General features: G+C 48.5%; 2 protein-coding genes across 2 annotated transcripts in view; one reads left to right on the top strand and one right to left on the bottom strand.

Moving 5' to 3' along the window:
* LOC126527391 (uncharacterized) overlaps positions 1 to 20,762 on the top strand; it is a 28,235-nt gene extending 7,473 nt beyond the window's left edge. The window contains exons 2-3 of the mRNA XM_055068711.2: positions 18,872 to 19,061; positions 20,629 to 20,762. Coding sequence (XP_054924686.1) covers positions 18,872 to 19,061; positions 20,629 to 20,660 — 222 coding nt within the window. The 3' untranslated portion in view covers positions 20,661 to 20,762. The remainder of the gene's footprint in view (positions 1 to 18,871; positions 19,062 to 20,628) is intronic.
* On the bottom strand, positions 1,110 to 10,182 carry LOC126527387 (CMP-sialic acid transporter-like). Its single transcript, XM_050175202.3, has 6 exons — positions 9,926 to 10,182; positions 8,750 to 8,891; positions 7,854 to 8,100; positions 5,040 to 5,223; positions 2,790 to 2,907; positions 1,110 to 1,645 (listed from the first exon to the last, which is right to left on the bottom strand). Exons 1-6 carry the CDS (start codon positions 9,941 to 9,943, stop codon positions 1,245 to 1,247), a joined length of 1,110 nt encoding a protein of 369 aa, XP_050031159.2. The 5' UTR covers positions 9,944 to 10,182; the 3' UTR covers positions 1,110 to 1,244.
* Positions 20,763 to 26,379: the final 5,617 nt, after the last annotated feature.

Here is a 26,379-nt window from a genome sequence, read left to right as displayed (position 1 = left end):
TAGCGTCGCATTTCGTTTCTGGCGCGCTATCCATCTCCCGAACCATCTCCCGAAGCGGCGTTTAAGACAGTGACATCAGCAGCAGCAGCAGTGGAAAAGTCGATGGAAGAGGCTAAGAAGGCTTCACTTTGAAAGCATGCTTGTCTTTTTTAGAGCCAGACGTAGCCAGACTACGTGGGGCCCCTAACATTGTTCGATTTGGCCCATGCATGCGTGCACGTTGAAGCGGCACCCTTGACAGCTGAATTATGGCCTCAGTGATCTGGTGGCGAGACAGCGCTCGCCGTCCGATATCGGAGGTCACGGCTGCAGATGGTAGTTTTTCGTCATGGTCTTCAGCGGGCGTTAGGTGCATGCGTTGCGCAGATATTACGGCGCGACGCTCGCGCCGTCAGCAGCGATTCCTGTGGATGGATGGATCGATGCTATGAGCGTCCCCTTTGAAACAGGGTGGTGGGTTGCGCCACCACGCTTCAGTTCTTATTTTGCCTAATGTCCTACCTATCTTTCTTTGTTTAACAAAAAATAACACGGAAGGGATTCCCAGCATCAAGCTTTCTGAACCACTATTGGGAACTTTGTTTTCGTACGGCTCCGTTGTTTGTTGTCTTACTTTGCTGCCACCAAAACTCCAATCGCCTTTTACTAATCTCTGTTGCGGACATTTTACTTTCCCCCTGCTATCGCCAAATGCAAGGGCCTCCCGGAGGTCAGAGGAGCCTATAAACCGGCAGCTGTGTAGTAATCTTCCGCAGCAAGCTCATAATTCTTCTTAATTAGTGTGCCTCGCTTTGTAGCTACGCGTACTAACAGGGTGTTGAGGGTGCCGGTACTCGCCGAGTGCCATCACTAGGTCAAACGGTCCCAACTGCTACCAGTGCTTTGCGAAGAAGCCAAAACTTCGCAAGCGTTCGCAGGTGGCTTGACCAGCAAAACGGTTTGGTGGTAGGCTGGCCGTGAGGCAGTGCCGTTAGACGCGGCCCTATCCCGTTAGTAGTGTATTCGTGTCAGCATCATCGTCAGGGCTATCGTTACCAGTGTTCTTTATACATGCGTAATAACTATGCCTTCTTTCCACTATGACCTACTGGCACCGTACCACTCATCAGTTATCAATAAGATGAATGTGTAATTAAAGGAGGCCAGTGAATGATTATCCAACAAGACCAGTGAACAACATGATGATGAAGCGTTAATGTCACAGAACACCATACAAGACTTGGGTTGTCCGCATCACGTCACTGTCAGGCTCGACCCGATTCGACAAGTGGCACCTTCTCGTTGTCAACGTCCTCGGCGTCGTAGGGGTCATCACCTGTAACTGAAACTGTCGTCAGGCCGACACGCTTGAAGCTGTCGTGACGCCAGCGGTGTAAGCAGTCGGGCAGCGCGAAGCTCTTCTTCTCGTAAAGGTAGATGGCCACCATCAGCACGACGAACGAGACGACGTAGGCCGGCGTTACGCGGAACTGGTCCGGGAACAGGGCGGCCGAGGCGATCGTGTTGAGCAGGCTGGAAGTGGCCGACAGGTGGTACTTGACCACGTTGTCAAGTCGCGTCACAACCAGCGCCACGCACAGGCCGTACGCGGCGCTGAACACCACGGTGGCGACCAGGAAATTCCGCACGCGGCCGGTCAGCTCGTCTGTGCGGAGGAGAAAGCGATTCACAAGTGCTGCGTGATTGCAAATCGAAAGGGACGAGTCACACGAATGAACTTGTGTGGTTAACAGGCAACAAGCGAGAATACAGAAGCAAGCAGAACGGCGAGCAGAGGGGCGAGCAAGTGTTCACCTAGTGGACATGTCGATTTAGTCTGCTACTGGCGTTCTGATTGGCTGGGCTGGGCTACGCGTAAGAAGGAGACAGGCGCCCCCAGCCAGTCAGCACTTCAGCAGCAGTTGAAGTGGATGTGTCCTCTAGGTGGACACTTAGAGAATAACCCCCCAGGTTTAAGTCTGCCGCAGAATGAAGTCCTTTCCAAGAGATTTCTCGACCCCATCCTGTATTAGCCGTACTCATCGTATGACTGCGCCTGCCAACTTCCAGCACTCGTCACAAGCGAGCAAGCAAATCAGCAACAACACATTTACGTCTATTGCAGGACAAACTTATCTCGAAGAGACCTTATATTATCCTGTCCGGCGGCAGCCAAAATATCGCGCGTGGCCTCCGCGCCGCCTGATCTCGGAGATGTTTTATGCCAGCTAACTTCAGCACTCAATACTAGTGCAAACTTTGACGCTAGTGTCTACGCACTATGTGTCTATGGCGGCGTTTTGACCGTCATAGGAATGATTGGTAGTGCATGAATTTGCCTAGACGTCGTCCATCTGGTTTCAACGGGTTTTGTTGTTCAATAATTTTGTCATATTCAGCAATATATTGTGCTAGATATGCAACAATTCGCAATGATTGTGTAAATCCGCCAACCTAATTGCCTTCGTGCGTTTTCAACAATATGAATTCCTTCGAAATCGAAAAATGATTTTGCGTAATAAGGACCCATTGAACGTTGGAAGTCACAAGCACGAAGATTACACAAATACGCGCTCATAGGTCTCGTAATAACCGAGTGATCGCACGGCCTGTTTTCTCCGGTGATTTTTTGTAGTAAACTTCAGCCGTCATGTCACCCGATATCGGGCAGTGAGCGCAGCGCTGTATCTCGGAGGCCATGCTACGACAGTTTACTAGAAATGTGGCGTCCTCGAAGTTTGGCGCACTGGGCAGGTATTGAATAAAACACAGGAGGCTATGCCAGAATACAGTGGCACAGACTCGGTTACCTGTGGAGACGAGTGACTCTGTGGAAAACAAAGCAGCTGCGCCGGAGATGCAGGCGGTGCCGAAGTACATCTGGAACTGCTGCTCCCAAATGGTGCGACTGTCGTTCTTAAAGTAGTACTGCGATGGAAACACAGAGATGACACCCTGTCATGACATATAATGGAGCGTGGGTACGCAGCGTCATAGGTAAAGCATAACGAGTTGTCATAAGCGTGCGTAGATTTCTGTCACTTCGGTTTTAGGTGGGTTTAGGCGGGTTTTAGATGTCTGGTAGACGTATTTTTGTGAAGGCGACAGCTAGGAAAAGGTATTTTATTTAACTTGCACAGAGGCAATAGCATAAATTATTCCTCTGTTCTTGTGAGCACACAGACTTATCTCCGTAACTTGCATAACGGGGCGCATTAACAGGCGGCACCGAGCACCTTGTTAAACGTGTCATTGCATAGTTAAGGCTATAGTATATCCGACAACCGCTATCGAACCCTCCGCTACGACGACTCTTATCCTGTGGGTTACTTTAATTGATAGGTTAAACCAAATCAGTCACTCAACAAAATCATATCAGTAAGTTGTGGTGTATGAACTGATTTTGACTGAGCGGCAGCTGTGGTTATTGAGGAAAATGTAGGTCGTGCGGATTTTAATTTATTGCAAGGTCCTACTGGTCACCACACCAATGCCTGTCTGTCTGTCTGTTTGGTCTGTTCTGGTCTTGTCTGATCTTGTCTTTTCGCAGACAGACAGACTGACAACCTTATGGGAAAAGCATTGAGCAAAGACAGAGAGAGAAGAAAAGAAGGATGCCTGGAAAAGGAAGGGATGTTAATTGGAGGTATTTCTGAGTGGTTTCATGGAGTTTGGTGTAATGTCATAGTGGAGCCCAAAGGAATAATCGGCACACGCAATCGAAAAATTTCAGTGTGGTTGATCCGGAGACCTTACATACTTAAGCAGCAAAGATAAAGCCTTCCTGCGCGAGGTTACATAGGGAGCTTTGGCCTAGAACTTTCTGATAAAAGAGTGGACGATTCTCCAGTCTACTTAGGAAAGAGCACATCACTTTCCTCTATCACTTTGAGCGTGAGCAGGCACAAATAAATTTTTGGGCATGTCGCCTCGCAGCTGTGCGGGACGCACGTAGAGCTGTTGGCCATTCCAATAACGCAGACACAGGTGAATGCCACGACGAATCACAAATGGTGCAATATTGTCTGTCTGTTAGCGTCATGTTAGCGCAATCAGCAGACGGTGTTGTAGATCAAGGGACAATGACCGTATCCTAGAAACGGTGAAACAATTGTGCTAGAAATGGCAACATCTGCACTGTGCTCCCAACAGAAAGACTTAGCGATGAAGATTTATCAGCCATTGAACGGACGTAGCCCACTAATTGTGGCCATGTCGTCCCTGCAAGAAGTTTGCAGGGACGACATGGCCACAATTAGTACATGACCGGGGTTGTTGGAGAACTATGGAGAGGCCTTTGCCCTGCAGTGGGCGTAACCAGGCTGATGATGATGATGATGAGCCCAGAGAATCATCGAGAAGCAATGCTCTCGTGAAGCGGTTAATTAAATGTAAGACTAATCGTTTTATAGAACGCCCGTTGCAGCATAGAGATTACGCGCCTTTAGCAAGAGACTGAGCTTAAGCCACGTGGTTCACATGACCCATGCGACCGCGAGTCGCGCACTCCCTCCGGGGATCGACCCCGTTTACACCATCTTCAGGCCGGCCCACCTTACTCGAGAAGAAGACAATGCCGAGTAGCGCCAAACCGATGGAAAGAATGCGTGGAAATCTTCGCTTATTTAAAGGAAGCATGCGCTCGAAAGCGCAGATTGTTTCCAATGAGGATAATTAAGTAGTCTTTGTTGCGTCTCTGTGCAACTCCGTAAGGAATAGACCTGGCCACGGCGCACTTTTGGGGCAGTAGTTCAGATGCACTACATATATAAGCCGATTCGCTACGCGAGTGCTGTTCTGTGTGAACTGTTCGGCATTAGAATAGCGGCAGCAGCACTCAGCAGGAGTCGCCGTCAGCAAAGTCCGCTAAGGTGCGCCTAGGAAGTTTCGCTGCAGACGCATCGACTACTCCTACGGGTATGCCGGGGGGCTTTGCCGGCGCTACCGTTCCCACTGATACCGCAGGGTCCCGGAGACAATGAGCTCGATCACGCTCCTGGCTATGGCTGCATAGTGCACGTGGTACCTTTAATGTTCTGCGAAGTAGAGGTGCGGTATACCTCTGTGTAGACAGCCGCCATAGTGGAGAGGGACCCGCAGAGCAGTGCCAGCGCCAGGGCCGTGGCCACTGACGCGGACCGCGCATGGCTGATCAGGGCGTCCGCCTGGCTGCCCACCACGGCCACCACGATGAGGGCGCCAGCAGTCCACTGCGCTCGGGTCACGTGTCTGCCGAACGGGTACCTGGGAACGGTGCAGGCATGGTGCAGGTAAGCGTCACCATGTCAATTAGTAATCATGGCCATTAGGTCGTCGTTAGGTAGCGCCATGGCCTAATCCCTTTAAGGAGCCGGTACATATAAAGGCTTTCAATGCAATTAAAATAATTTGTTTAGCAGACAATTTCCCAGGTAACTACAGTACTTTACCAGTTATCTTCATAAATCGCTTGCGGAGTCTTAGATGCTTGTCATTGTTCGTGTAGCGTTTCCCTATACCAAAAAACAATAGCTTATGTGTGGGAAAAAGAAAATGAACGATAGTTCATCAGAGGAGGGCTCGTTGGATATGCGTGGTGATTTCTATAAACTTGGCCCGGTATTCGTGCAACTTTTGTCGCTACGTTTTGGATGTGCACGTCTCATTTGATTTCTTTCTAAAAAAAGTTAGTCCCAGAGTCAGTATATAATTTGTTAACAAGTTCAGTCACTTTGTCGGTAAAATATATACTGTAAGGGGTGTGAAACATTAGTTTGCCTTTCGCTCGAAATATTTCGGCTCTTGTTTTTCTTTTCAGATTAATTTTTAGTTCATTACAGGTAATTACAGTCAGGTAATTTCAACTACGTATAATTTACACTTCGAAATAATTTCTGATTTCCTTCGTGTGCCAGAAATATATTTGTAATCGCTATAATTCGAAATTTTCACATTGAGAAGCCTTTAATCAGTAACTTAGCAGACGATGCGGGTATCTGGCGGCGAGCGGATATGACGCTTATCGCAGATCATGGCCTCCAAGATTTTTAACGCGCCGTTGGTACCGCCGAATCTCGGAGCTCATGCCGAAGTTTTGGATTCCGCATCAGTTCCGTTGAACGGTAATGGCGGCGGTTTTTCCCCAGTTTGGCATCAAAAACGTCTATATACACACTCCTTTAGAGCTCAGCTCTTAGGCGCCCATTTCTGCGGCGAGCGTCGGCGTAAGCGAGCGAACGAGCATAGACGAAAGAGTGAACGTGGAGCGCGGCGAGGGATGAAAGACGCGAGGAGAAAAGCGGAGGAGGAGGAGGGTACAGCGGAACCATGAGGCAGAAAGCGGGAGGAGGAGGGTATGGCGAAAGCGTGAGAAGAAAAGCGTAGTGCGGTGGCAGTGGCTACGAGATGGCGCCAGAGTAGCGCATGTCGTCTGGGAGGTCTGACCGCAGTGGCTCATTTTCCTTCCCTTAGCTCAATTACGGCAAAGGGTAGCGTGAGTGCCGCGATAGGTATAGATATTTGTTGACAGATAAGGGGTTGCAACAGAGCAAATAGCCGGCCGTGTGTCAGGGTAGCGTTTGGCCACCGAATAAGAACGTTTGGTGCAATGTCTTACACCACTGCCGATCCCAATTGCCACTCATTTATTAAACTCTGTTCTAGTAATATGTCATAAACTCTGCCGAAAAAATAGCAAAGTAGCAATGAAGCCTTTTCCACCAAGTCTGTGAAAGTAAGAGTTTTGAATAGGTATGATGGCGGGCCAATTCGAAGCAATTTATTCTTGCTCTCTAGTGTGCCTTTAACACATAATGCCGCCAGGGCGACTTGAAGCCCAGCCTGTCGTCGCAATTTCGCGATAAATCCAACCACCTCCGAAACTCGAAATGGATGCTTAAGCGAAAGTGTGGTTCTGAATGAAATTTTCTAGGGCATGTCGCAGGGCTAGTTGGTTTGGATTCATAATAGAGGCGGAGCAGCGCAGTAGGACAGGGACAGAGGACAATTCACATACACAGTGCTATGTAGGTGTCTTTCTTATCCTTGGTCCCTGTCGTATTGCGCTGCTCCGTCATTATTTTGGTTTTGATGCTATTTGTAGTCTTGCGTCAAAAATACGTAGGCGTGTCACAACAGCAAGTTTCTATCGGCAGTGAACACTCCAATAAGCTTCAAACGGCTGCATCCACCCAGGTGCAAGAAATTGCCGTCGTCATCTCCGAAATTGTACTGACTGTTTTGTAAGCTGCATTAAGACGCGAGACGACTAACCTGGCAATTTAGAATTTCGGCAGTACGGAAATATGCGGACATCCAAACGTTTAGTTTTTTCGCGATACTTATTTCACCCGCGTTTCACAAATTTGTGCGCTCCGTTATCAAAGACCACAATTAGTTTCGCATAGAAGTTGCCAGTGGCGAGAAACTGATTTTGGCTCTCCCATTCTCACCCGAGAGTACGTTTACGAGTTCCATTTACGTGCTTTCTTATCCGACACTGTCTGATAAGAAAGCACGAAATCAAGAAAAAGAAATGGGCATGGGCAGGACACGCAATGAGGAGGGAAGGTAACCGACGGTCATTAAGAGTTACGGAATCGATTCAAAGGGAAGGAAATCGTAGCAGAGGGCGGCAGAAAGTTAGGTGGGCGGATGAGATTAAGAAGTTTGCAGGGACAACATGGCCACAATTAGTACATGACCGGGGTAGTTGGAGAAGTATGGGAGAGGCCTTTGCCCTGCAGTGGGCATAACCAGGCTGATGATGATGATGATGATGATGATTCTCCCCCGAGAGTATGTTTACGAGTTCCATTTACGTGCTTTCTTATCAGACACTCGAAAAAAGAAATTCACACTATATAGGAAAATAGCGTGCATCGTCACAGGCTCACTTGTACACGAGCAGCGTGAGGAAGATCCTGCACTGGGTAAACACGAGCCACACTGCGGGCGTCACGTAGTTCAGCGCGAAGAAGAAGATGTTGTTCGTGAGCATATAGATGAGCGACGGCAGCAGGAACTTGAGCGAGGGGCGCATGCGCAGAGAGCCACTCGTGACCACGTGCGCGACGGCCACGAGCACGCACTTGACCACCTCGGTCAGCGCCACCATGAGCGACTGGTTCATCGGGTACGCACCTGCGTCACAAGTAGGTACGAGCAAGCCAGTTGTTTATATAAGCTCACCCCCTCCCCCCACTTTACAACACCAGTTCGGGAGTGTTGCCGTGCACGGTACTTCTTTCACTTTTTGGCAGACTTGGAAAGGAGCTTTTATGTAGAACGCGCATTGAGCAACAGAAAACTGGATCGTGAATTCTTCAAGGTGGTGTAGAATTTTGTCATTGACATTTTTTACTGTGAACGTAATATTTAGAAGATGGATAATTAATATTGTTACGGGGAAGCACCGTATAGTAGAACATTTACACGGTGTACATGCAAGAGGTAGCAAGCACTGGTCAACATGGAAACAAGCCAACATCAAACAAGGCATGTCGTCGCCCGCAGATCACCCTGCGACCGCATGTGCGTACGTCCCACCACTATCAGTTGCATAGCTTTAAATTATGGCTAAATTTACGTTGGACGCCCAGTATTTAAACTTTATATAGCCACAGGGACAAGTTCATAGGTTGCCAAAGCGGTCTACGAGAAGTCTACAGACAATGTTTAGGCTGCGTCAATTAGTTTACGTAAGAGCCGGAAGTCGCAAGACATCGCTTAGTCCGTGGCACCGCTTCGCCAGACTTCACTCGTTGAAGTTACGCAGCGTTTTAGGACTCACCGTCGTTGTGGTAGCGAAGCGAGTAACTGCAGATCATCTTGCTGACGTCAGTGAACGTCGATGCCGCGAACAGCCCCAGCACGACGGGTAGCGACGTAACCTCGCGGCGCTCCAGAGACGACTTCGGCGAGCCAGTCCCCGCCTGCGGCAATTGCGCGTGAGAGGAGAGGGAAAGCTAGAGTAAAGAAAGGGTAACTGGAAAGGAGGATCCGGTTAGCTACCCTTCATTTTCAGAACCAAACTCCGACAGAGAAGGGACACGTAAGAAAGGACAGCACAAAGACTGGTGCTGTTCGCAACTAACTTTTATTAGAAGAGAACAGTGCATACGTATACGGACGCACAGGTATAGATGTCTTGCACTGACATTGTCCAAGGTGACATGCCGGTGAACCAGCAGGACGAGCAGTTTCATGCGTTGGCGCTTCGGGCGGCTCGAACACAGCCACTTGGGCAGGGGCAGCTCTCCTAAGCTGTCCTTCCTCCAGGGAAACCGGTTACCAGCGTCTGACTATGATACATTGACGCCATCCTAGCCGCCATAATGGAGAACCACTGCGGTGAAAAGATGGGTCCGCGACGCCACATGGCAATGTACTTATACATTCATCTTGACACGCATTGTCCTCGAGATGAATGTAAAGCCTCTTGCCCAAGTTTTGGTTCATTTGCTACGCTATACACTTTGGTGGGTGCAAGGGAGGAATAAAATGTGTGAGATCTGAGCTGTGAGATCTAGCAACAAGGGCCGGAGCACACAGTAGTGGAAACATGCAAAAAAGTTCGTTGACCCCTCTTTAAGAAGAATTGTTCATAATGTTACAGTGAAATACGTGTTCGAAGAAGCAGAGGTAGCTTTGTTTCACATGCAAAAATATAAGTCCATCAATGTGCACAGTCTTCACAAGTACAAATGTGCACGAAGTATACGCGATCCGACTTATCGCTAGGTCCACTAGTTCCAGCTGTAGCGTGTCAAGTGCTTACGCCGTAGGGAGCGTCGCAGATAAAAAAAACAAACAAACCAAATGCAGTGCCAAACGCGCAGAGTGCAACTTGTATGATCGAACTTCTTTCGTATAGCTTCCGCAGCGTTACCTGCTAAGTATAAAGCGCATCATAGGGATCCTCAAGTCGCCAGACTCTCGCACCTCAAGAGAACCAGCAGCGACTCACCTCATCTTTGGCTTCCATGCCGAGTTCTCGCAGAATTCACTTCGATATTCCTGTAGGGAAATGAAGCACTGAAGTTAGATGGCTCACTCGTGTCGTTCTCCTTTGCTCGCGGGCCTAACTAGATGTAGATGAAGATCATTGTGATCTACTGGCACGTACCCACTCTGGGGGATTGGCTAAGAATCGGGTAGGTTATAGTAAAGTGCAAAATAAGTCATACTTTTATGATAGGTAAGCTATAATGAACGTTGTTCTCCTGAGTGGCTGTCTACTGCGCTCGACACGATCGTCGTCTTCTTTCTTCTTGTTGCCATGATGGTCGCGCATATGACCACAGCGTGACATTGTGCGTGGACATGTATCCGTAATGAATGAAGCCACTGTTATTTTTTATATGAGGAGCCAGTAGTTCATGAGTATTTAGGCCGCTTCAGCACCGCATTCGCGACTCCAGCAGGTCCATGCGACACCTAGCGGCGAGCGCAGGAATTCTCGCACGAAGGTCGGAAAAGGTCCATTGAGTTTCCCATGATAATAACTAGAGGGAAATCTAGCGCTGCTATCGTTCAGCCACCGCGGAAACGAAGTGCATGGATTTGTCTGATCTCCCTGTGTGTGTGTGCTTGTGTATGTCTTCAGACGTTCTTGTGGCTTCGTTTATTACGCTTTATCTGCCTTCAGCGTCCTAAAGTTCAAAGCACTCTATACTTCTATAAATGCAGAAGACCTTGTGAACATGCATAATCGCTACTAATTGCAGGAGTTCGGCCTGTCGAGGTGGCCGAATCGAAACGCGTCAAGCGTCTCAGCGCGCCCGCTTGCCCTCAAGAAATTTACAAGGACGTTCTATGCTGCTTGCCGATGCATGCGTCCGTGGCGTGATCCGGCTCCTATACCAGACGTCCTGCGTTCTAATTCTGCCGTTGAACGATTTCATTGGTGTTTATTGAATTATTCATAACACGGTAATTGGTTTAAAATGACGAGTTCGCGAAGTGCATGAAGCCGTTTGAAGTCAGGAAGACGAAGTTCAAGCAAATTCTTGTACTTAACCACTATTCACATGCTGTCTGAACCACCCCGCGTGCAGCCCTCGTAGACACTTGCGCGATACTGCCCTCTAGTGATTATTGCATGAAACGATATGGGACCGTCTGTCACCCTATACTACAGTGATAGCGTGCGCTTGTAGAGCGATGGAGACTCCACCTGAAGTTTATCCAATCCAATCCATCTTAGAAACTACGCGCGGCTAAGCAATTTTGCTGCGTTTTGCAGTGTTAATCAGCCAGATTGAATGGCAGTTAAGTCTGTTTCCTTTCACAAATTTTACTGATGACGCTGAAGAGCCACATGGATGGCGGATCTGCGCGTCGCATAGTTGTGACGATGACAAGAGTTGTGTTCTCGACATTTTGTGCGAGACTGTTTTTTTTTCTGTCTTTTTTTTTCAGACGACGATCGGTTTGTTTTTAGTGTGACCAGAAGGCGAATATGTTGGTAGTACGACAGTCGTGCAGTAAAGCGCTGTGGCCAACTTAAGGGAGTTTGCATTGAGGTTATTAACGCCATCGTGGTAACGTTCAGCATACGCGTGTTGCAGCATGCAGTTTCACATGGTAGCCGGCGCGGTAATGCAGTTTGTGATGCAAATGTCTCCACGCCACTTAAGCTTTCTTTGAACGAGGCTACTTGTTATATCGGATGGATGCGCAGCACCACATTGGGCCACTGCGCTTGGTGCATCAGAGCAAATCGTATCGTCTTAGCTTTAGGCGTTGCGTGGACCCCACCGTCAACGCTAATACGCCCATTCGTCTCGCTTGCCGAGCCAGGGAAGCGTTCTGCCTTCCGCTGCTGGCGTGAGCGTCGTATACCGGTGCCCTTCCACACTTGGTCGCACTAGCGTTTCCTGCTCAGCTGCCGTGTTCATGCTCTGCTCTGAGCGAAGCGCGTGCAGTGAACGTCAACCCAACGTTGTATATTTGGATCAACCCGGAAAATAATGAAGTCACTTTAGTATACGCCAAACGGGGTGAAGGCGAAAGCCTGCGCGCTCAAGAAACATTCGTTAAATTACTTCGCATTCTCATTCGAATGCGCTTGTTACTTCTTATTACGTGTTTCCGCCCGCCAGAGGTTGTCGGTTTGAGTGCTTTAATTGACGCTACCTTAATTATCTGTGCCTTAATTAATTTCGCTCTAGTTAACACCAGAGGTCGTGGGTTTGAGTGCATGGATTAACTCTATCTTGAATAACTTTGACCCTATTTCATTGGCATGATGAGCGGCATCGGAGCCAGCTGTGGAAGAAGACGACGAGCGCGCGAGGCGAGCTCACGTGACCTTCTCTACCGCACGCCGCGTTTTCCAGACCATCGCGGTTATGAGCCACTCAAGGCTTCCGCCTTCAAATAAATAAAAAAGAAAACGCGAAAAAAAAAAAAACGCTTCGATCACCGGTTTCAAAAGAAGCATTTCTCAACCCATTCGGATTGTCTGGCGTAAACTCTTGCGCGTATCACTTTGTGAAAGCGCTAATTGGGCATGTCTCAGTTTAATTGTGCACCGCGCTCGCCTTATGCAGTCGCAAGTAATTAAATCACCGCCGATGTAATTACAAATTTTATCAAAACTCAAGGCGGGTTTATCCGCCCCCAAACCCCAAACTCGACAGGGCCCAAGCGGTAGACTGGAGGCAGCTACAAACAAAGACCTTTTCCAACCCCGCCCATCTCAGGAGGATATATCCGGACATCTACTCAGATGATAACTGCAAACTATGCGGCAGGGCTCACGCATCTCTTAGACACATTTTCTGTGAATGTGAGGTTATATGCCGAGAAAATGCAGTTTCCCCAGATGAAGCTGCGGCGCGATGGACGGCCGCGTTGCGCAGCTCAAACCTCGAAAATCAACTATGGGCCATCCAGCAAGCCCGTGAGGCGGCGAGGAGACAGGATCTCCGGACCTCCTCGGGGGCGGCCTAGGCCCAGGCCACGAATTTGCCGGATTGTTATTAAAGTTGTTACCACCACCACCACCACCGCCGATGTAACTCGGTGGCTATGGCGGTGCACTGTTCAGCACCATGTCGCGGTTTCGATGCGGTCGAAATGCAATAACGCCCGTGTGTACTAATAAATTTAAATGTGCAAGTTAAAGAACCCTATAGAGTTCCCTGTCTCGGACCACTTATATCCTGTTGTTACAATTTCGCAACACACCGAATTCGAGCTCCTATATCCGAATGGCACTAAGAAAAGAGCCAGCGAAGCGACAAGGAGCGCGTAGGAGAGCGTAGTCATTACGTTTATTCGGAATAGTATAAATAGTAACCGGAAAGAGAGAAATGAAAGTGGACGAGAAGAACTTGGCGCAGGTGGCAGTCGAACCCACACCTTTATGTGTATGCGGTGCCTTAACAATTAGGCTCCCACGGTGGCCACCCGTGCGTATTCACAGGTATATCTGCATGTGTGTACGAGATTAGCTCTGACTGTTAGACAGCGCTACAGCCACCGCGTGGTGCTTGGGTGCTCTGGCTCACGAATCCACTTTTGTGTTTCTTCATGAAACAAAGCAGTTTTTAGAAGTGCTTCTTGCGTTTGTGTATCGTTTTCCTGTTTATATCTTACAAATTAAAACTCTGCAGCTCTGTTCCCCAGCGATGCTTTTCCAGCTATAGCAAGCATACGCAAGCCTTAATTCAGCCAGAGGTAGCAAGTGTGAAACGAATATGGAACGCTCTTTCTTCGCAATAAAGTATTTCAAGTTCCATTGAAATGCTTTTTCCAGATAAATTCCCTCCTCTCCCTACCGCTCCACCGCAAGAAAGAAAAAATTGAAAGAATGTACGAGTTTGGTCGTGGCAGCAGAGACAGGACAACAGAGACAGGACAAAAAAAGAAACAGAGAGAGAGAGAGAGAAAAGGTGCAATTCGCCGTATGGCTATTCCTCCCAGCAATACGCGAGGTCTATAGGAAGGACTGTGTCCTTTAGGCACTTGCCTCTTCTGGCGTGTAGTCCTCGTAGCATGTCATCCCATACTGCAGTGTCTTTTTTTCTTTAATCCTTGGAAAAAACACGTTTAGAAGACGTTCAAGAGAAATCTGGCTGCGCGCAGGAAGCGAGCGCGAACACGGACCGCGTACTCGCGTTGCGTCGCCTCCAGCGCGCCGGGGGGTTGCCGGCTCGTCGCCGAGCAGTTTGCGTTCACAGGTCGCGCACGCTTCACTGACACGCGGTCGTCCGGTCGTGACAGTCATTGTTGGCCGCTCTCGGCTCGCAGCGCGTATTGTGCGCTACCGTGGCTCGTGTTTTTTTTCGGTTTTGTGGTTGTTTTGTGTGTGTGTGTGTGTGTGTGTGTGTGTGTGTGTGTGTGTGTGTGTGTGTGTGTGTGTGTGTGTGTGTGTGTGTGTGTGTGTGTGTGTGTGTGTGTGTGTGTGTGTGTGTGTGTGTGTGTGTGTGTGTGTGTGTGTGTGTGTGTGTGTGTGTGTGTGTGTGTGTGTGTGTGTGTGTGTGTGTGTGTGTGTGTGTGTTCTACCTTTCCATGATAGCGCAATAACAGAAACCTAAGCGACGCCGTTGCCGAGGGAATTTGGTGACGACGGAATGCATGTTGTGACGGGCGCATTCTGTTCCGGTTGTTTCGCAGCGCTAAACGTGTCGGTTTGAACGTTGCCTGTGTTTTCTTTTTTGTTCGTCTTTGTTTCGTTCAGTCTGCTCTGCTTCTCGTTGCGCGGCGACCGCGTAGTGAGGAAAGCGAAGACGATGCGGCAGCCACCTGTTGGCACAACTTGGCGGCAACAGAATGCATATGACGTGCTCAATCTGTATCGCTTTCTGATTACACCCTTTCTGGGTGTAACTGTGCGAGTACATAGATTGATTTGAACCCATATTCGCGTTTTAGGGTGTAGGTTATTTTAAAATGTGCCTTATATACAAAGACGGATATTCATTATGTGAAAATGTTACGTTGCTGCGCAGCTACCTACTAAAATTCTGATAAAAAGTGCATCGCACTTGCGTTTTAGCTCCGCGTTGAGCTCCATATTGGCAACTGCTCTGGGGAATTACCGCGAGACGTGGGGTTATGGGGGCGTGTTTGACAGGGGCTAGTACATTTTGTTGCGTTTGGAGACAAAGGGGCGTACTCTGCGGCTATCACTTTAGTGTCGACTGGACGATAGCATCGCCGTCAGGGGCGCGCTAATTGGCTGGTTGCGCAAAACCGGATGAGCTGATTCGCTGGTTGAGCACTGCATCACGTGAAGGCGATAGCATCGCCGAAGTGATCGCCGCAGAATACATCCCAAGAAGTACGGGCGTTTACTACGAGGGCGTTGGCTACAGACGTGAGAATGGCGATCATTGCATAGGAGCATATCCGAAAGGATAATAGACAATAAAAGAGACAGCAATTGCCACCCTTGTGGTTGCACCACTGGCCAACTGCCCAATAAACGCGAGCCAGGAGCCATTTTAAGGCGTGGATTCTATTGTTCACTGCAACCGACGTACCCGATCGTGTCGATTTAGTACAATGTCAATCGCTCACTCACTCACTCACTCACTCACTCACTCACTCACTCACTCACTCACTCACTCACTCACTCACTCACTCACTCACTCACTCACTCACTCACTCACTCACTCCAATCGCTTGCTCACTTATTAACTCACTCACTCACTCCAATCGCTTGCTCACTTATTAACTCACTCCACTCACTCACTTATTTCCCCCACTCACTGACTTACTCCCCTCACTCACTCACTCACTCACTCACTCACTCACTCACTCACTCACTCACTCACTCACTCACTCACTCACTCACTCATAGCGGCTGCTCGAAATCGCTGATGCAGTCAGTCTATCGTCTAAGTCTACACGCACACACACACAAAAAAGATCATACCTGAGGCCGACTTCTCGCTTTTTCCGCACTATGCTCCGTGTACTTTGGCATGGAGATTAAAAACAAAGAAAAAAGGCAGGGAGATCACGAAGCTTTTTGATCAACGGGAGCAGATGTCTGTGGCTGCTGACGCCGGCGTAGAATTCGAAATCATTCACCGTTATACAGTCAAGCGCTGGTGTTCGCAATTCTCACTTACTTCGTCGCAAAACACTTGCCCTTCCGTAGTCTTCCGGACGCCGTAATGGTGAGACGATCGCGTAAGCACTTCACCCAGCAACTCATCGCGTTTCGATGGGAACATGGATAATGGTGGTGCTCGACTCAGGCAGAAAGGAAGGGGATCACAGACGTGCAAGACGTGTGGCTGCGTGATACAGGCGTCTAGTGTTTCCCATTCATCCACCAGAACGTATGTTAGCTGCTGCTAGCGGAGTGGCCGCGGATGGACGGCGGACTTTGACGCGGTATGAGACATCGCTTCCTGCACCTTCACCCGTGTGTATACGTTGTGCGTGCGGTGAGCCAAGCCGCTAACACGCTGGAAGCGCCGGCAGCCTTGTAGTACATGTAGTACGTGTACGGGTAGTGTGTGTGCGATCATACGGGTACAGCTGTTTTAAATACGTGCTCTGTACTTGCTTTGTCGGCGGAGTAACGATCACCCGCATGCTCTTGACGTTCGAAGATGTGCCTGTCACGTTTCTGTATGCGAGGTCGCGCGCTTGCGTTGTGCGAAAAAAGTGCAGTGTCACACAGTGACTGCGTGGACTGCGTCTGGCACGGAATCGGTCCCAGGGGCCGCAGTGTAGAGTTGAATATATTGCGGCGTTACGACGTCCGCTTCAGTATTCGTGATATGTCTAATATGCACTGCGATGCCTGTGATCGAAGGCGTCCCTGTTCCCCGGAATTCACAGAATTGTTTCTTTTTGCAGCGTCGTGCTCCACCGACTGAGAACACGGAGAGACCGTCATGTTGAACCAAATCATAGCCAGCACCACGAAAAAAAAAAAGAAAGTGAGAGAAAACCGTTGCAAAATATTTTTTTTCGGACTACTTGAACTGTGTGAAGTTTGAGGCTTTCTTCCTTTCTTTCTTTCTTTTCCAACTGGCGTAGACGCAAGCTGTGTATGCGTTCTCAACGTTCACAGCAGGTTTCGCAAAGCTCATACCTAGTTTGGACGATCTGACCTTGCCTCTCGCACGGAAAGGGCTATTTTACCCCGATGTCCAGACAGGTGGTCTCGGGCAGCTGCTCTCGTATCTTTTCGTCCACTTCTTATCTCTATCATCCTTCATTGTCTTTTCCAGCCCTGTTTATTCATCCGGGTAGATAAGGAAATAGACGTGCGGCGCTAATACCTGGAAATACTACCTTATGCAACCTGCGACCTTTAATCTGTAGAGGTCCCACCGTTCGCCTTTGGTATTTCTGTGCCACGAAAGAACGACTATCGTCCTATCCACGATCGAGGTGAAGTCATGTCCACGCAAAGGCTGCACGTACGTGTCCTTGCAACCTGATGCGCAATACAAGCGTATAAGAGAAGTTACGTAGACCAGATTATTTATTATTTGTTTTCATGAAAGCCTTGAAATGAGTCGTCGAAGCAGTGTTTCATGGCAGGAATTTGCATACATTTGATTTATTGATTTGATGTTATCGTGCTTTTTTGTTAACACACGACAGCGATTTACTGCTGAATGAGCATCGTCGCTCGTTTTGAGAGGGCCCGCAAAACAAGAGAACATAGTTCGCAAGAATGAAAAAGAACGGCCAAATTAAACGACATATTCACGATCCTTATCGCTGGCCGCTCGGATAGGGACTCTAATTAACTCCAGATAATAACCTCGCAGCGCTATAGCTTGCCGCCAATCGAGCTCAGGTGATACGCTGTTATCAGCGTTTCACGCCCTATAAGCGATGGGTGAACACAATGAAACGCGGCACTTGACGCTTTTTCCGCCAAATCTGATAAGTGAATGGCTTCTTTAAGTGCGAAGCACGCAACACAAATCATCAGACGAAGGGTAAGACTCGTATTAGCGTTCAACCGGCGGGGATCCACTGCTTTCGGCTCTACTCAACTATACGAGAAAAATGCGCAAGGAAATTGCCACCGTCGCTTTGCTGCTACTTGCCGCTACCGCAGTATCGTCGGCATTCAGCGAGGACATCGGGCAAGTCCCCGTGGGTCCGGTTGCGAAGGTAAGGAATCGGCTTCATCGCAGCTGCAGATGTCAATCTTTCAGCCAAAAAGGGCTGCGTGTATATATGACCGATGAAGCGATCATACAGCCGCAGCGTTTTCAAGCAAAGCGTTTGCCTACCCGCGCCCACTATCGTGAAACTTCAGCTATCTGGCCTCGTAGCTGTATATATATTTACACATATTGTACTTGCCATACTAAATGCAAATGCATTTATTTATTTTTCGTATCACCGTTCACTTTCCGGAATGTGGCTATAGTTGTCAGGAGTCAGATCTCTACCAACAAAAGTGTGAAATAAAATATCCTGGGCCATTGACTGAGGTCCGGACGAAAGAACCCCGTAGTTGCGATATGGCGCCATATGACTGCTTCGCGGTGGCCCTGTGTTGCTCTCTATGACACCCATCGCCAGAACACCGAGCCCGTATCCCCAAGAAAATTCTGGTCGCATGTCCTATCAGTCTAATGTGCCGAGAAAAGGTGTGTTCCTAAGCTGATTCAATGTGCAGGAAGTCTCTGCTAAATTTCTTAAAATTTTTGCCCATTTTACGGCATAATTGAGTCGTAAACTTGTGATTACTTGCAGCGTAAAAGTGTTGAAAAAGTCTGCCGGCGTACGTTTCTTGCAGTACTGCTGCTCGCTGTTGCCATTCTTGTTGGCCAAATTAAGCGGGCTCTGTCAATAAGTAAAAGTGGAACGAACTATAAAAGTTTGAAATTGGCACGATATGCATCGCACTTTATCCCTAGCTCCTCAGTGTCCACTTAATAACATCCGACTCACTATCCCTTTCGCCGAACAGGACGTAGAAGTGGGCGGCTTTTGCCGGTTTAGCGCCGAGTGCCGCTCCAAGTGCTGCGTGAAGGTGTTCCCCAGGGGCGACCAGGCCGGCAGTCCGAGGCAGTGCCGCCACTACGCCGAGCCCGGCGAGCCATGCAGTGACGAGCAGATCAAGGGAGGCGTCTACGTGAACGGGTGTCCCTGCCGCGTCGGTGAGTTGCCTAGAGCACTACGGCCCAGGGTACACAGGAATTACGGGAGTTCTTCTGCGAAATTGACCGCCCTTAAGAAAAGTGTACACCCTTAAGGGTGTTTCTGTCGCGTCGGTGTGCGCTATATGGCTCAGGGTGTACCGGAATTATGGGAGTTCTTTCTGCGAAATTGACCGCTCTTAAGAAAAGTGTACACCGTTAAGGGTGTTCTTGTCGCGTCGGTATGTGCTATACGGCTCAGGGTATAACGAAATTACCGGAGTTTCTCTGCAAAATTGATCACTCTTAAGAAAAGTGTACATACATAAGGGTGTTTCTGTCGCCTCGGTGTGTGCTCTACGGCTCAGGGTATACCGGAATTATGAGAGTCATTTTCGTGCAAAATTCACCACTCTTAAGAAAAGTGTACAGCTTTAAAGGTGTTTCTGTCCCATGGCTGACACGCTTACTTCTATGGCTATTAAAAACATTGTTGCGCACGAACGTTGAGCTCTACGTATACGTACAATGACGAAAAGGCTTAAGTGAAAACTGTGCACTAATTCTTAACACCTGGTGCAAGAATTTAATATCTTACACGAAAATTTGACAGCGTACTTACGAAACGTTTTGATGTGCAGTTCTCTTGTGTCGTCTTTCGGAGCTATCACCATGTTTACTTGGCATAAAAAGTTGACAAGCAAGAAAAACTTATTTGTCCTCACCAACGATTCGATCTTGCCCCTTAAACGTGAGGGTGTTAGCCACGAAATAACCAAACACCCTTTGTACGCCCACGAAGGTGTTTAGTGTGATATATACACATAGGTATGTGTGCGCTCTGCATGATTAAACTCAACGCCGTCAGGCGGCACAAGCCAACCCGGACGCTCTAAGGCGCTTCTATAGAGCCGCTTTAGAACGCTCATGTTTACGTCTCTGGTAACCCGGTATTCGGCAAAGGCAATACGTTTGCGGTGAAGCTAAAATAGAGAGTTTTAGTTCTTAAGCGTACTCTAGCCGTTGGCGGAATACCGGCTTCCAGAGGGAGGGAGGTGCACAGCCGCAGCAATGCTGGTAGCGACATCTTGTGACAAAGAGCATAACATAGAGCAGGGATGACAATACTGCAGTTACCTATTTACAGAGCGTCGATAGCGACATAATCGTAAACGTATAGTAATATTATGATTTCCTTGCGACGAAAACACTCCCGCAACACAAGAACATATTTCAAAACGCATTGTAGTTGCACGAAGCGCCACAAGATGTCACTACCGACTTTGCTGCCCACGGCTCCAGCAATCCGTAAACGGTAACAATTTAGGAACAAGCTAAACCTCTATAGTATGGAGTTTTAGGAATAAGGCGCTGTAAGTTGGGGGATGCTATCCGCCGCGCGTACCAAAGAACTCGGAAGAGATTACAGATGAACGCGAATGGAGCTTGGATATTTTGCATTCGCATAGCCACTTGGGTATGCTGTTTCTAATACTCTTTAATGTATCTAATGTGTGTCTGTCTTTATTTCATGCACGGTCGCTACTGTTCGTGTTTCTTCACTAACACCTTTTTTTTCATTTTCAAGGCCACTGCGGAAGCAACGGATACTGTTCATGAGATGGGCAGAGACTGACTCAAGTTTCTTGGGGCTCTGAAGGCGATGGAGCAGCCCGTGCAGACTTCGACGAAATGCGGAGTTTAATAAACATATGCACCTGAGAGCGTGAAAATGTGGAATTTACTGCTTTTCAACTTGGACAATTCAATCGTGGATATAATTTTAACGATTTTGGAAGTTTTGGCGACCAGGATGATTCACACATAAGTTCTGTCAACTATGCACTTATTAAGGCATCTGTTTCGGTCAAAAAGTTGATGTGATGTCCACCGCCTGAAAATATGCTACTAATTTGTGTAACTTTTGCGAAACCCTTGAGAACTTCGTAGCAATTCCACATGAGCTGTACATTAATATATAAGCTTTGTCTGCTTAAGATGGTTTAATAGCTGCTGTTTACAGAACTAGCGATATTTTCTTCACAGCGAAGCTGCTAATGCCGCGAAAATCGTTCGGAAATGTTATATTCTTGTCTTCACAGTGTTTCTCAAAAAACTAGATCACTCAAAAAGGTTCTACCTCGAGGCAATGTTAGAATTGCTTGGGGAAATGTGCAGGTAAATTTTGAGGTGCGTGTGTTTGTTAAGAGGTAAATGCAAATTGCTGTCTAGAGGCGCTAAATTGAACTCGTGCAAGTTTCCTCGCTTCCCTGGGGGAGGGGAGAGGAGGTCGAAAACGGCAGCAATTCCACGTTTTTAGAAAATTGGGGTGACCCTATGGGTGACGTGTACCGAAAGTTTCAAGTGCGTAGGTTATTATGTGCCTTGAAAATAAAAACATAACACTCGTTTTCGTCCCAGTTTCTCATGCTTTATGCGAGACGTGTAGCTCGTCTTCCTGGTCTACTCGGTGAACTATTTCGTTGAAGTGCGAAGCATGTTGCGAATGACGAACGGGAACTGTTTATCCTGTGTAGGTTAATTGCAGCCATTGTAGAAAATTAATTATTCGAGCGTTCAAGAGTGTCCAAGAGTTAGAGTATATGCTCTGCATGGTCCCGTACTGCAGCGCACCACTGTACTGCCGCTGACAGGCACCACTCTCCGTGCCTGCGCTCAGCATAATAGTTAGTCAGTGTGTTCCAGGCACAATACATACTGTAAGCACGCCAGCGTTCCTGCGGAGCTTCGGTGTGGTCGCACTGGTTTGAGCGGAATGGACGGAAAATGTTAAACTAACGTTATCTAATATTTCACTCGCTGGCTCATAAAGGCTCATCCACACCTGCGAACGTGCTGCCGACCGAATCACCCAAAAACGGGCACTATTCGACCAGTCTTTGCGGTTATACGTATATATGGCTACCCGTCGCTGTGCGACCAACTTGGTCGCGCCACCTCTACGACTCGCCAGTGTGAATTAACCCTAACTACAGCGCTCTAGCCCTAACGCCAGCGGTAACGCCCTAACGCCAGCGAGGCACTGGGCGCGGTACGGATGGATGGATGGATGTTATGAGCGTCCCCCTTTTGAACGGGGCGGTGGGTTGCGCCACCAAGCTCTTGCCATTATACTGCCTAATGTCCTACCTAGGTTAAACAATAAAAAAAAAACACCCAAAAAAACACACCCAAATTTTCTGATCCCCTAGTGTGAACTGTGCTTTTGTAGCTCTCCGTGTTTTGTCGTTTCCCTACTTTTTCTTCCACCAATCCTCCAATCTCCTCTTACTAATGCCTATTGCGGACATGTTTACTTTACCACTGCTCCCTCTGAACCCAAGGACTTCAAGGAGGCCAGTGGTGCCTAAATCGACCGCTGGGTAGACGCCTTCACACTCTAATAAAACATGCTCCATACGAGTACGAGTTTGGACCGGTGGCGCCATCAAGCGGCGGCGCTGCGAATGTATTGGCATGCCACTGCCGGACCGGGCGCAGCAGGCGCAGGCGCCATCTGCGTCGGTTGATAACGTTCCATCGTTTCTTCTGCTTTGCGTTGCCGCTATACCTCGTGGATACGAATCCGGACAGTCGTGTTGCGTTTTTGTGTGCACGACCAGTTACGCAAATATGACTTGAGCTGATGAAGCAGTTTCTTCGGTTTTCATCGCCTCCTCGGAAGGCCTGGACGAGCGCCGTCCGTAGGCAAGCGTCCGTACATTTGCAAGGCTGCTTTGCTTTTGACTAGTTCTGACGAATAAAGGAGCGGTTTATTAGCGGGAGCTTCGTGTTCCATGCAAATTGTGTCTTCGCTTCCGCAGCTGTGGTGACTTCGGAGCTTCGGCGCCGAGGCGAATGCGCGAAATTGTAGTCGTCGTTTTGCCGTTCTCTCAGTGGCTCAGTTTTTGATCTTTCACGCTATGTTTTCCTGTGGCTGAGTCTGGTACACGACTCCTTCTGCTCTGCATCGACGGCGAATGTCAGTGCAGTAGCACGTTCACACTTGCCGTCAATTCCGGCATTACACGTGCACCGACCGCCGCCGCCGCCGTCAAGCTGGGTGTAATTGATCAAGACTTAAGATTGGGCTATTTTTGAATACATTAAGCTTAGCGAAACATCGCAGAAAGAAAAATAGAAAATGAACGCCGAACGGGAACGTACCGACACAAGTACAACCGACGAAGCAGCGCAAAAAAAAGGCACTTTTTTTGCCTGTGATTGTTGTGATGCTTCGCCATTCTACGCGTATTAAATACACGACGATGTTCGCGTGCACAGCAAAATAACAACTGCAAAATAACTGTTGAAATTCCGCGTCTTAGCTTGCCGCGGTGAGCTTTGTTTGCGGGGCGCACTTAGATCGCATTTTGCACTCCTTTCCCGCTTTATATAGTAGCTTATGCTACGAATTTGACTTCCTTCGTAGAAGCCGCGACCTCTCTCAATAGCAGACGCCCGAAAATACGTTTTTAGGTTCGTCAGGCCTTGAGAACCACAGTGCGATATTGCTGGACGCGCGCAGCAGCGGGCGCCTTCGCCCTAGCTGTCGTCTGCTTCACATGCCAGTGGCCTTATACTGCTGCCGTTCACGGCGCTGTTCACCAGCGCGCTTCTGGCGTCTTACAACGGCCGCCCAGTGCCTATTCCCGTCGGTCTCATCTCGTGAGGCATTGAAGTGCGGCGCCTGCTGCGTCACCTGTCGGCGCTCCTCACCGAGGCAGCATATTGAGACGCCTGGCAGCTGCCGGGGCGCTGTTCCTTCTGACCACCAGTGGTAATCTTGCGTGCTATACGTCGTGCGCCAACATGTCGCACCCACGTGTAGTTAGAACCCTGTCCGAGGAATTCACGCAAGACAATAAACCTTGTTGTCTCTGTCAATGATCGAAACTACCACATTCTTTTAACTTGCTGATTTCGGGCCATTCTTGTAAAGAAATTGCAAGAGGCCCTAAACTAAAATATTGCTTCCTACAGTCGTTAGGGAATTAGGCTTTCTCTAATACATTCGAAAAATTTTACTGAGGTCGTTTCATTTTTCGTTTAAAGAAAGCGTTTCTGTGTCTCGCATGTATCTGAACAGGGAAGCAAGAGCGGGCCCCTATAGCTAAACCTTGCTGTTATGACGCCGCTCGCTAGGCACCAAATAGCACCGATGTCCCTGCCTTATTTCAAACTCACAAATTTTGCCTCTACATGCTTAAACGGGCGACTTTATAGAGATTGCCGCAGTGAGAGCGTAAGGTCGTGTCATAACTCGTCTTTTTACATTAGAGCAGCTCGGTAGACGCACACTTTCTAAGGACTATTTATCTGTCTTTGTCTCCAACCGTTTCCCGCCAACTTAGCTCACCGTGTTGTTCATCGTCTGATAGGTACGGCACTTCATGCTTCGCTGAGAAAACGGGTTTCGAAACTGACCCTCGAACATATTTTGGTCACCGGGTATGTGTCGCACTTTAAGATGAACCTCTTTGACCCCAGCCTTCATCACTGGGTATGCGCCACTGAATATGTGGAATATAGAAAGTACGTCATGCGTATTCGACTGTCTGAAGCACCACATTCTAGCCCGCATCTCTTTTCAAACCAAGGTGGATCTCCACACTCCTACTGATTGTCCCTTAAGGAACACCCAGAGAAGAGACTCGCTCGACTAACACCTACTACTAGCGTCTGTTTCAAGTATATAGACCAGCATATCGAAACGTCGACCGGCATACCGTGGGCTACCCTCGGTTTCCACAAAGTCATTATGTGCTTATTCAGAGTGTGGCGCATCTTTTTCTTTGAAGACCACCAACTTCCGAACCAACGTCAGTACGCGTGTACAGGCTACGGATTACATTTACGACGTTAGGTGGGAGGAACAGAATTCAAAACGCAACGCCCAACCACGTCTCGTAAGGAGAGTAAATTCCCTGACCTCGCTGCTCACTTGCGCGAGATAAGTCGAAGCTTTTGCAACCATGTTACCAACACTTACACTCTGTACTGTCGCTTTGCGCTGTTTGATTTCTTGTAGTCGGTGTTGTAGTTGGTACAAGCGTGCATCAGCAACAGCGTTTATATCTTTAATTTGTGCTAATGAGCAATGCCAAGATTTGCAAGCCGCACGTTTCTTATCTCTTCAAAAACATGAGCGGCTGTCTTACATCTGGCATCTTTAACGCGCCTCGCTCTCAATTAGCTCAGGGTCATTGAGCAAAAGACATCTGTTGCAACAAGACTGCTCTCGCAATTTCTGCAGGATGTAATGAGCTAGATTGCGTTTTGGTTTGCAAGAGGGCAATACTCGCCGGTGTCCATTTCCGAGTCACATGAGTGAAAGCGAGTGATTTATGGACGTTTCCTCTCCGCTCGCAAGAGGACGGCCGTTCGTGTGCCTGCTCCAGGCCAGCGTAGACGAAATTCTGCGAAAGCGTACGCGTACTCGCGTGTCTGTATTTACGTTTGGTTCTTGGCGCGTCTATCGCAGTATATAGCTGTTGGGCACTCCTGGCTTTTGCACAGCGTTAAGAAATTAACAATATTTCGCTGCCACCCGCCGTGGTTGCTCAATGGTTATGGTGTTGGGCTGCTGAGCACGAGGTCGCGGGATCGAATCCCGGCCGCGGCGGCCGCATATCGATGGGGGCGGTATGCGAAAACACTCGGATGCTTAGATTTATCATCAGCCTGGTTACGCCCGCTGCAGGGCAAAGGCCTCTCCCATACTTCTCCAACAAACCCGGTCATGCACTAATTGTGGCCATGTCGTCCCTGCAAACTTTTTAATCTCATCCGCCCACCTAACTTTCTGCCGCCGCCTGCTACGCTTCCCTTCCCTTGGAATCCAGTCCATAACCCTTAATAACCATTGGTTATCTTCCCTCCTCATTACATGTCCTGCCAATGCCCATTTCTTTTTCTTGATTTCAACTAAGATGTCATTAACTCGCGTTTGTTCCCTCACCGAATCTGCTCTTTTCTTATCCCTTAACGTTACACCCATCATTCTTCTTTCTCGTTGCGTCGTCCTCAATTTAAGTAGAACCCTTTTCGTAAGCCTCCAGGTTTCTGCCCCGTAGGTGAGTACTGGTAAGACACAGCTATTATACACTTTCCTTTTGAGGGATAATGGCAACCTGCTGTTCATGATCTGAGAATGCCTGCCAAACGCACCCCAGCCCATTGTTATTCTTCTGATTATTTCCGTCTCATGATCCGGATCCGCCGTCACTGCCTGCCCTAAGTAGATGTATTCCCTTACCACTTCCAGTGCCTCGCTACCTATTGTAAATTGCTGTTCTCTTGCGAGGCTGCTAAACATTACTTTAGTTTTCTGCAGATT

Source organism: Dermacentor andersoni, chromosome 9, assembly GCF_023375885.2.
Source record: "Dermacentor andersoni chromosome 9, qqDerAnde1_hic_scaffold, whole genome shotgun sequence".
NCBI classification, from domain to species: domain Eukaryota; kingdom Metazoa; phylum Arthropoda; class Arachnida; order Ixodida; family Ixodidae; genus Dermacentor; species Dermacentor andersoni.
The sequence above is the reverse complement of the archived record's forward strand: the minus strand, read 5'-3'. Positions and strand labels throughout refer to the sequence as shown.